The sequence below is a fragment of the Strix uralensis genome, chromosome 6 (assembly GCF_047716275.1).
Source record: "Strix uralensis isolate ZFMK-TIS-50842 chromosome 6, bStrUra1, whole genome shotgun sequence".
Classification (NCBI taxonomy): domain Eukaryota; kingdom Metazoa; phylum Chordata; class Aves; order Strigiformes; family Strigidae; genus Strix; species Strix uralensis.
The window spans coordinates 23,306,825-23,319,077 of NC_133977.1; the positions used below are offsets into that span (position 1 = coordinate 23,306,825).

At 34.3% G+C, this 12,253-nt stretch overlaps 1 protein-coding gene across 8 annotated transcripts in view; it reads right to left on the reverse strand.

Moving 5' to 3' along the window:
* Positions 1 to 12,253, reverse strand: part of UBR3 (ubiquitin protein ligase E3 component n-recognin 3) — a 116,138-nt gene that overhangs the window by 45,199 nt on the left and 58,686 nt on the right. For all 8 annotated transcript variants that reach the window (XR_012629489.1, XM_074873253.1, XM_074873251.1 and 5 more), the window contains 3 exons: positions 4,348 to 4,497; positions 3,721 to 3,854; positions 171 to 281 (listed from right to left, as the gene is read on the reverse strand). Coding sequence is in view for 7 of the 8 variants with exons in the window: in XM_074873253.1 (XP_074729354.1) it covers positions 171 to 281; positions 3,721 to 3,854; positions 4,348 to 4,497 (395 nt within the window). In the remaining variant the exon portion in view is untranslated. The remainder of the gene's footprint in view (positions 1 to 170; positions 282 to 3,720; positions 3,855 to 4,347; positions 4,498 to 12,253) is intronic.

Consider the following 12,253-nt stretch of genomic DNA (forward strand, 5'->3'; position numbering starts at 1 on the left):
CAAGATGTAGTAAGATTATTTATTATCTACAGTTCTTGAAACATAATAAAAACATCTTGTCCATTCATGTAAACCCAATCTTTCTTTCTCTGAAATGAACAGCATAAATCCAATTGACTTCACTACGAACAGTTCAGATCCAAATAAAGATTATCTTTAGTTTTACTTACCCGTAAAGATTCCATGTAAGATTTGTGACAATCTATATGTAAAGTGTGACCACAAGTTTGTACATAAACACCTCCTTCCCAACCTATTGACACTGCCTGCAGACAGGAACTCTAAGACAAAGCAAAAACATTAAGGAAAAAAGAACAATATACATATAAAGGTATAAAGGTATTTACCACAACTTATTTTAAGATTTTAAAAAATATAGAGATTTTTGTTTACATGCTATCTAATTAAAAGATATGCTGTGGAAATCAAGAAAAATTCTATTTTATAAAGTACTTACTTCTGCTAACTTACATGGCTGCCATTATGCTATTCTTTCCAACAGAGTTCCAAACACTTAAGATAAACTTCTGCAATTCTTGTCACTTAAGATAATGACTTCTTTAAAGAACCTCTTGTATTACAGCATGAAGATGGCTCTAACCCTACCATCTGTTCCAACAGTACTAGTTATCCCATGTCCAACAGCAATAATCTGTTCCAATACATTTCATTCAGTTTTGTATGTAACCAAAATAACAAGATCACAGTTATATAATAAAACCCCAATCTGTTATCATAATTCAGTGTAAACACTTAAGGCTTTTAATGCACTGTTGTATATAACACATCATACAGGAAAAAGAGAAAAAATTCTTGTTTAGTGAATTGAGTCTTATACTAGGATTGTTTTGAAAACATTGGCCTTACTCAAAGACTGCACTTATAGCCCCCATGTCAAAAATAAAGTTCCCTCACTGGTAGTTCTCAGAAAATAATGAACTGAAAAAAAAGTCACCACTGGCAAACTTATGATAAGGAACTGTAGAAAATTCTCTTGCACAACACCTAGCTATAGTCAGTTTAATTATTAAATCTCAATTTCCCCAAAAAATAATTTCATATACAAATTGAAATGTACATTCCAGTTATACATTTGAAGAACAGAAAAATATTTATGGGTACCAGACTTTGAAAACCATTTTTAGTGTAGACTCACCCTAAAGTGGTCTTAATGTATGATGCAAAACCAGTGTACTGTGAATAACCAACCCTGATATTTGCATTTTCTAAGGAAGTCCTAGCATCTCACTTTTTTTTCTGCATATGAGCAGGAAATCAAAATAGAATTACAGTTCTAGCCACAAGACGTGCTCCTATTTACCTTGCCTCAACCTGACATTCGCAATGTTCTATCACCCTCTCAGGCCACAGAACAAGAAAAACTTTTTTTCCTACTAGTTCCTGCATAATTTAATGGACTGCACTATTAGTAAGGCACAGTCATAAGATATACATCAATAAGCCCCACAGGACAAATGTTTCACTCAGGAAAAGCAGTATTTATTGCATGTGTTTAACAAGGCTACTTAGTAGCATTTGCATAAGAAAAAAAACCAACTCCAAAGTCTTTGCAGAAAGGTTTTACTCTATTATTCTTGAGTTCAGAAATAAAAGAGATTCCCAAGAAAGCCATAGGCTTGGGATGGAGCACACCTATATCAAGTTATTGGTTAGAGTACTATGTGATTCTGAAAACAGTCCTATTATTCTAGTATATGAAGTTTTACCTCTTAATCCTCAGTCATACTGCTCCATATTAAAAATAATCACTTGCAGTGATTTTTCCTTTAATGGGCAAGAACGCTACTCCCTGACTGACAGCAAGCATCAAATTTCAGCCCAATTCCCTCTATGGAGGGAATCGGCCTGTTTTGCCCAGTTGGTATATGGCATGTAGCTTCTGAATATGTTTTTTTTCTTCCAATAGAACAAGCTAGATCATGTTTCATAACAAATTTTCATACCTAAGTGAAGTTATTCTCTTGCCTCCTGAAATCTGTTATTAGATGAAGGACACTTACTGGGAAGGACACAGTTGATAAACAAAAGGACTTCTTATTGTTTAGCTCAGCTGAACAAGATGCTTGAGACACTAACAGATGTTTCCATTTTTATGCCAAAAGAAATTTAAGGATTAGTTCTTTCATGCAGAGACATTTTTTAGCACAGTAGCGACCTGGAAACTTGAAAGCAAAAATAGCTAACTCAAACTAATGTTTGAATCAGGACTGGAATTTTTGAAAGCAAGGATCCATTTGCTCATTGCATTACAGTATATTTTAGACTAATCTGTTAGTAGCGTTACTGAACAGAAAGGGAAATACACACTTCAGAGAGATCAAGTTTTTGAGTAACATTTTCCTTGGAACTCCTTCCATTTGTAGTATGCAAACGTGAAAATAAAGCTACAGTATTGCTTTACTTTTAATCACTTCAGTAGGAAAAAAATATTAACTATCTGAAACAATAAACAAACACCATCAATGTCAAAAGAAGAAAAGCTTTCCCAGAGCTTCTTTCTGAACTAAATTATGTTTTGTTTGGAAATAATTTCCTGCTTATGTCTTTAAAAGTTTTACTTGCTAGCAAGGAAATATATAATACTTGCCTCAGGAGAAGGCATTTTTCCAAAAACATTGCCCAATTTTTAAAATATATAAAAACAATTATGAAATTTACTCTAAATTAATCTACTCTACATAAGCAAACTTGGTTGCAGTTGGCAAATTTCAGTTATCTGTTGTGACAGATTACAAGAAAGGTAGCAATCATGTCAGAGTAAAAATTGCCAGTTTTTCCTCTGTAAAGCTCCTAAAGGCTGATTACTTAGATCTGGCTAAGAGCTGGTATGTCACCTGGGACTAGTCTATAGGAGCTAGTTTAGGGTCATAGGTTACGCATTCTTCACCCCCACAATGATTTCTCAGAACAGTTATATATTATCTCACATGGCTGTTTTACACACTAGCAAGGAAGGTCACAGGCAGCACTTCCACAAAGGTCTACAACTGAAAAAGTCTTGTTAAGCAACAAGACTTCACTCTCAAAATTAAATATAAAAAACTGTAATATGGCTTTGTGAAGCAATGCAAAACTCTGCTTGGAACAGCTAACAGAAGTGCAAAATAGAAAATAACATACCAATTAATGTAAAATTGAACTTCAGTAATATTGTGCAGAGTCGAGGATTCAGCAGAAGAGGATTAAGTCTTCTGCTAGTCCCTCCTTCACATCCATTCATCCTCCCCTTCTCTGCAGTGGCTCAGAAAACTGTTACAGATTAGCACAACTCTTTCCACTCTGTGCTGCCAAAAATACTTTTAACTGATTAAGAGTAATTCCTTGATCAGGTTTTCTGAACAGCCACAAGAAAACTGGTGTTATGTAAGTGACGCATAAGACAGCAAAATCACATCTCAATTGTGTGGTCATGCTGAATTGTGAAATACCTTCTTCTAGAGAACATCTGCATCAGTATTTAATGACTATATAGCCTGTAGATATACTAGATGCCTATGTCAGAAATAGAACTAGGGAAAAGCCAGGTGCTATTTAAAAACAAGGACCCTTTCAAATGCAAACACTTCATAACTACCGCAACATGACAAAGTGTTCACTAAACACAGAAATTAAACTAGGAGGACTCTTGAGTTGTCATTTCATCTACCTTTTTACATGAATTTTTCGTAAGTGGTAGTATTGTTCAGGTGAAATACTTACATCTTTAAAGTATCGCTGTAAAGTTGTAAGCCTCACATCATGCAGTGCTGCACAGGTATCCCAAGGGTATATTTGCTCTTCTTCAGTAGTTGGTAATTTCTTTGGCTCAGTGCTATTGCAGCATTGTCCCAAGACTGTATTAAGAAAAGAAGCAATAAAGAATGCAATGGATAACAATATGTTAAATAATTAAGAAAACAATCAGGAAATCCTGGTTTGTAACTACAATGTGCTTTGATGATGTTAAACCGTAAAAAAAAAAATTATTAAAGAAACTAAATACTGAAAGTTGTGCTTTTGCACTTGTACATAAAGTGTATATATACATACACATACATATTGATACACTGATGGCTATTTTATTTTCTTTCAACACCTATTTTCCTGCAGGTCTATTATATACTGCTGGGCTTGCAAAAGCTAACAGGAACTAGGAGGGAATTAAACTGTTCACTCTTTTCCCAAACATTTAAAAATTTTCTCAGTACCCTTAGACCTACACATGTACCTCATGGAGGACCATCCACAGAAAAGGGAAGACTGTGTCTTTCCAGGAGACACAACAGTATTTATGCACACATATTAAAAGCTGCAGAAACACTGCTTGTCCAAGTCACACATTCATACCTGAGGATGCTTGTAACAGTACAACTAGACCCGTAGGTCTGTCTTCAGTAGAAGGACCACTTTGTCCACAAATAACACAATCGTATATTGCCTCAGAAACGTGCTGTTCTGATGTAGCTACCTCCATTGCAATATCAGCATCTGGCGATTCTAAAAAAGGATAAGAAATTTGATATTAAACAGAGGGAAAGAAATCCAATTGCATCTGCATTGAGTTAGTGACAAAAAACTCCGAAATAATCTCTCTAGTTTATCTACAACTAAAACATTGACCCTTGCTTAGAACTTACCTTGCTGCTTCAAACAGAAAGACACCTACACAATGAAGTACAAGTTTTACCGTATTCAAAATTATTCCCAGTGGAATTAAACGTTTAGTTTGAGTTTTGTATTAAACTTTATCTCTTTAAAACTTCTATAAAGCAGAGATCTAACTTCTATTTCATTATATTGAAAACTCTGAACAGAGAGAGATTAAGGGCAATGGATATGAATTGCTACTAAAACCAGATTTGCTCATAACTGACTCTTAACAACAATTAGAAGGAAAAAATTAATCTGAAGACCTTAGAAATAATTTAAAGATGCTTAGACAAGGTGAATGAAACGTACAACTAAAAATGAAAAAAATTTTTTTAATATGAAACTTGGACAATCTTTAATAATTTGGGGTGCATTAAGAAAGTAACCTGCTGCTATGCAGCAGATGTTTAGTTTAACATTTACTGTACACAAGATGTATCAAAGATCTGTTTTTTTAATGGTCCACATTATTATTTCCTAGGTGCACAGACAGAAGTGTTCAAGGCTAAGGACCAGCTTCAATGTAGTGAAGCAAATGCACTTATGTAGCTTTGTTCACATGACGGTGGTGGTGGTTTCAGGGCAGGAGGCTAACCAAAACAGAAGCAATTTTATGTTATGTTACAATCAAAGGTAAGACTTCTTTATTGGCTTGAAAGAAAAACACCTTAGGACCGAATGAGCCTCTCCTGACTCTGTGATTCTGCGACTGCTCAGAAACACATACAGTCAGCCTCTTGACCTAGAATATAAGGGTGCATTATTTCTTAGAAGACAATTTTTCCAAAGGAAAACACCTCCTCCCTACCTTCAACCATGTCTTATCTCCTTGATTAAGTAGGCCAAGGTACTGGATAGAGAATCCAAAAACCAGCAGAACTGCTTTTAGGAGAGCTGCTCTCTTCTGAAAGTCCACTACAAGTTCAGCACAGGAGGCCTGCTGCTACAAGGAGAGCGTGTTGGAGGCTAGGCAACATCTTTCTTTGCTATGAAAAGCCCCATACAATGCTCTCACTCACAGGGCAGAATCAAAATTACACTGTTTTAGTAACTATTGTTTTCCCAGTCAGTTATTGAAGGTCATATGAAAATGAACTCCGATCTTCATTGACATGCAGTTGTTAATATTGAACACACGTCTATCACCATCTAGTGGCAGACAGATGTACGATGAAAGAAAAATAATTCATCAACTGCAAATATTTTTAAGTCCAAACATCCAGAAAACCTAGAAGCAGCTGTAGCACAGAAGGAAGTAAATACTAAAGCTATTTTTCATATTTAGCATCACCTCATAATTGTGTAACACACACTCATGTATGATACCTGTGTATCAGAAGCACATGACACGACTAGAGTTCCAGCCTTCTTATTGATCTTTTTCTAAAATATTGTCAATACAACATAAAATATGCATCTATTCAATATTTTTAAGTGTAGTAAGTGAATCTGGTGTGGCAATCTGATTTTGAACAACTCAATGAAAGTCCTCAAAATCAGTCAACATTTAATTTACAAAATACCATTTCTTCATCATAAACTGCTTATTTTAAACCTTAAGGAAAAAAATACAGATCTTAGTATTTAAAAGGTGTTTCAAAGCAATTCAGTATATGCAAGCTATACTTCTATTGCCTATGTGCAACAGGCACATAAAAATCAGGCTAATTTAATTTTAGAACTCAATGATCAAATGTGTGTTTCCTTCATAACTACTCAGATCTAGTGCTAGGCTGCTGTGGCAAACAATAAAATTTCAAGGGAACTAAACTTCTAGCACCAAGGAAAACTTCCTAATAAAATAATTTCCCCCAAAGCTAGTGAGAGAAAACAAAATCAACTTACACAAAATCCATGGATAAGAAAAACTGGCAAGAATTTAAAATGTCAAATAATTAAGCAGACCAAAAAAACCCAACCAACCAAAACCTCCCAATTCTTTTTGAATGGACTATGATAAACCTTGATTACTGGCTTAAACTAGTTGTTAGCTTCTTTGGAAGAGATGCCTTGGGCTATGGTTTGTTTGAGAGAGTACATTTTTGGCAGCATAATTGCTGGTGTGAAAAGATATCAGTTAACAGTCCAGAAAAAAGACATTAGCTATGCATATAGCAATGATCTCAGTCTTGTCTGTCTTGCTTCCCTGAGTTTTGCCTCTGTGGAGCTCCTGTGGAAGCAACAGACCCTGCCTCACCAGATACATGATCTACCTACACCGTCAAGGACATGTTTCTCCTCATGTTTAAACTCCAAATACTGTTGAAAATGAGACACTCTTTCCTGCAAACTGCCTTCTAAAATATTTCATTAATGCACTGATACTTTTGAATATAAAGTAATTGGCATGTCTCCATTCTACTTCACTTTCAGCTACCTATTTCCTATTTCACATGGGGTAAAATAAAACTAAACTGCATTTTACTGCAATAGTACTCATATGGAAGCTTAAAATGCCCAGAATGTTGTCGCTCCGCACCTTTTTTAAAATTTTTTCTCCATGTCATATAAACAAAAGTACAGAATTGCTTTGTGTTTTCCATGGCAACTTGTGAAACATTTATTTAAAATTCTGGAGTTATAATGCCATTTTATTAATCTGATTTAGAAAATATAGGTTCTTACCAACTTTTAAAGCATGAGCTAACATTTCCTAGCTCCCAGGATGCAATTATAAAAAGATAGCTTAATAGAAATAGTTTTATTAAATGTCCTTTTATATTAATGAAAAGTCTTTATAGTTAAACACTGATTGTAATATAACATAAAATTCCTTCCATTCTGGCTAAAAACTCCAGACAAATCACCAAGAACTGTCACGTGAACAAAGCCACATCAGTTGCAACTAAAAGGTGAAGAATAATCTAAATCTCCTTATTTTGCTTCCACTGGTGCACAAACCCCCAACATTTTTTGCCAATGCTAGGAAGATATTTCCATGAAAAATAGCACTTGTGTGTTATGTCCCAGAACAACACCGCCTTATTGAGTGCCAAAGGAATCCTTTGCGAGCTATTTGCTAAGATACTGATCTCAAGGCAAATTATTCCTCCACTTTTCAAACAGGTTTTGTAGGAGCCTGCAGTTTTGTTCTGTGTGAAAACCACTGACACCCAAAACAAGACATCTCGTCACTCCACTGGAGATTCAGAAAGTAGGTAGCAGCAACAGGAGAGCAAGGAAGATCAAGGTGGCTTAATTGCTAGGCTGAAGCATGACTTTGCTAGTCAGGCAGCAGTCATACGAGACAGCAAATGTATTTTATGTCAAGCATTCTTTGGAATACAACCAAGGATGCTTACATATTAAAACTCTGACTCCAAAGATTTAACCTAATTGATTTCACAGAGACTCATCCTGATGATGTCAATGCGTGTGAAGGAGCAGATGGAAAATACAAGATAAGACACATGGTATTGGTATCAATTCACCAAGTTTCTTTCATGAGGTTTGTCTAATGTTGTAACACACTCCACCCCCTTATAGTGGGGGTCTGGGACTTTGTGATTTATTTCCAAAATCTGGATAAATATGAACCTCGTTGAAAACAAAGATAAAAACACTGAAGGAGGATGAAAACATTTAAACTGTGACAGAAATCCAGGGTAATGTCAAACACTATCATTCCCATGGGTTTTCAAAAAGTTAATTATTTAGCTCTTTGTTTAGTTTTGTACCAAGACAAATGAGAGATCCAAAGTTACAAAATCCTAGCATCTCCTACCTCCTAGCAAATACTGATGAGTCTGCTAAAATCTAGTATACTGTTTTATCACAGAATGCATTGCTGCCTGAATTTTATTTCTTTTCTATTCTTCAGAGTTAAAGATTCACTCCCTTTCTTTCCCCTATCCAGCAAAACCCCAGAACTGAAAGGGCTTTATAAACACAGTAAATAAAGTTTACAGTCTCTGTTGACTGTAGTCAACATTTTTTCTGCTGTATACATTGTGTGTCAAAGTGGCCCCTTGGCATCAAAGCAACCATTAGTATGCTAATATTCTTTGCCCTGACCCAGCATATATATTCTCAAGAGATCAGTACCTAATTTATTTTTCTATCTGGGGTTCAGAAGATTGAGCATTAGGAAATGTATGTCACCTCGCATTAAAACTCTGCACTTTTTTAAGTCTAGCTAGGGAACATTTGCTTGAAGGACAAAATTACATCCTGTCAAGACTCACATCATAGCAAAGAAACACAAAGATCATACTGCATACTTATCATGAGGCATCAAAATAAAAAAAAAAAATCATACTGGGCACTTCAGAGACAGCAAAAATATTGAAGGAATGCAAGATGTCTTAATATTTATAATTCACAAATTAACCAATTTACAAATTTTCACTAAACTATATTTGATTAAGTAGTTCAGCATCTTGCCTGTAATAGACCATAGTATTTCATGATTATAAAACTTAAGACAGATCTTTACAAGTATCACTGTAATTTATTAAAGGCTACTATTAAACTGGAGCAGAGGGATTTGTTTTTGTTCTTATCAAGTCCCGCCTGAAAAGCAGTGAAGTTTCAAAAATCTCTTGCATGGAGTTCCACAACACAACATATAAACCATAGCCTCACTGGGTAAGTGCCCTCAAAACAAAGATGTAAAGGTAGCGATTACTAGGAGGCTGGAAGGCCTATGGAGTTGACACTGTATGTGATTAGATGACAACACATTTTTGACTCACTGGACATTCTCCTCAGATATTTGAAGAGCTCTATCTGCTGCTCTTAGAATGATGTTTCTTGGTTTATTTTTCTACTTTTTACGTTTGTCCTGCAGTCAAACAGCTAAAGACAGCACAGTGGATTCTGTTCCATCCTAGTTCATTAACATAACTGTTTCTAAATTTCACTTAATTACTTCCAGGCAAGCTTGAACGGCAATGCAATTCTGCAGATGTCACAGAATATAAATAGAAAGTAACAGGGGGCACAAATGGAAAGGGCTACATAATCGGAATTTTTTCTACAGTGATTATATGCAAGAAAATGCCAACCTTTACTTTCAGAATCTCAGATGAATTTGTGAATTTCAGTTCAAATAAATACTTTTTGCTGGTAAAATGGGACACATTTAATATTGAAAAATGAACATATAATTGGGTAAGTTCCTTTTAAGCCATGTTTCATTGCACCATCCCAAAAATCAAAGAAGAGGAATGCTTCAGGGGATTAACAGTAGCTCTGTGCACTTTAATAAACAGTTTGGAAACTATTAAGTTTATGGGGTTTTAACAAAATAACCTTTAAGCTTTGGCTATTCTCTATTATTCCTATCATCTTCTAGAAACATTTAGTTTCAGAGTATTTTCTGTCTTCTACATTGTCAAGAGAAAGCTATTATGAAATTTTTTAAGTGTTATACCCAAAACCAATTACACCAGTTCTCAGATTTTACCACTGAATCACATCCACATTTCACAGACAGGGAAGTTTTAAAAGATGATGATGATGGTTATAATGATGATACTACTAATAATTTACTCAAGTGACACCAACAAAATCAGTGACAAAGCCAGGGGAGCTGAAGCCTCACCATCCTGCATTCTGACAGTGTTATTACTATTACAACAATCAAAATTAAGAAATAAACCTATTGCTGAATTTCAACCTATAACAGAATTAACAGGTAACAACGTTTGAATGTGTGAGAGTGGAACATGTTTTAACTGACTAATTTTAGTATGAATTTTTGTTTACATTTGAAAACATTTTTGTTTTAAAATGTACTATTTCATCACAGCTATGATACAATTCAGGGTAAGCCTATTAAATACTTATAGTAGTTTTAAATTGAATCACTCCAGAAAGACTAGTTTCAGAATTCTTACCATGTCTTGTGTTTTAAAATTAGAGTAACAATAGTTTTGCCACTTTTGCAATAATTTGCTATAACATATAGAGACTGCATTCACAGCTGCACAGATTACTTCAAGTAAAAAAAAAAAAAAAGAGAGCAAACTGAAGAAAATATTCCTGGCAAACAATTAATCTAGGTTTTTAAATAAATCCTACACACTACAATGGAATACGTACTTCCTTTCTGCAAGCTATTTTAATGCCAGTTAGAAAATAAAGGCTAGTTAATACTGGACTATAGTACAAATTCAGTGAATTTTCCTTGAGAACTCAGAAAACAGTATGGCAACCTAGAAGACACTGAAAAAAGTCAGTAAAAAAGCCAAGCAATTAATCAGCTAACAAAATGTCTGGAGTTCTATTAAATTGTTGCCAAGAAATGTCTTCATGCAGAACAACTTTATGAAAATGTAGTCCATTAAGTTGATTCTATCTACCGCTGTGCATGACCTGGTGTAATTGAAAACAAACACTATTTTTATGTTGAACTATCTGAAGTTATTCATTGTTTAAATACTCAGAAACAAACAATTTAAGTGTTGCATGCTCAAGAGCTTTTTAATGCACAATCTTAAGCACAACGGACCAGGTCTGCCTGTTACAGAAATTAAGGGTTCTTTAAAATATTTGACATACATAGTTAAGTAAAAGCTAACTGTTCCCAGTACTCCACACAAATAAATGCTGTGTAATTTATTGATTTAACTAGTATGCTTCATCCACAAATCAAAGCAGTTACTTTAAGCATAGCTTGTAAAACTCAAGCATGCAAGTATTTATGCATACATATAGCTGTATTAGCATATATATATTAGGTAAATATATAGAGATACATGTGATTTCATATATAAAAACATCAACTTTAAAGTTGCAATATGAAGAATTCAAAATATAGGTGACTGCAGAATCAAAGTTTCCCAGTTACTTTCAATTAGCAACGACTGTAAAAAGACTTAATTTTTAATAAGTATAATGCATGTTTCTTCCTGCCTTCTTCCTTACTTCAACAAATAGATTAAAAAGAAATAGCTACCCATTTAATAAGCATGACTTAATCCCATTTTTATCTGTGAACTTTGTGTTGTATTGCACACCCTCCAAACATAACACCATATACATAGTCAATTATTTGCTAAAGAAATTTAAATGACTGCTGTATCCAAGACCTTCATAAGCATAAAGCGATAAATCTCAGCAACCTAAGAACTGAAGGGAATTTCACAATTTCAAAAAAAATCAGACTTTTTCAGCAGAAACAGTTGTCAAAATATTTCTAACCAGTGCTTAAACTCAGATCAAAACTACATAGCAGATGATATTTGACTGAAAGAGGGGGAAAAAAGAAAATAGATTCCTGCTTTTTCTTATCTTTCAAAAGTGCTAATTTTCAATCAAGTAATCCAGATGATGAAGGTATTTTCCATTCCTCAGTTAACAAGCAAACTAATCAAGATTATGTGCTTCTACACAGCAGAACCTGAAAGAACTTATTCTCAAGAAAAACAAGAGCCAATTCTGCTGTAAAGCCTGTACATGAAATAGAATACAATGTTATCACTTATAGCAACTGAGATGATCCAAAAATGATGCATTCCTTAATTCTATACATAAATTTAAAATGCAAAACTTTTACCTTATTAAAATTTGAGGCTCTACAAAGAAATAATCTTAAATTTTATTATTACAGATTAAAGAAAATGCAATCTTTAAAAGACATACTAACTTTGGGACATTT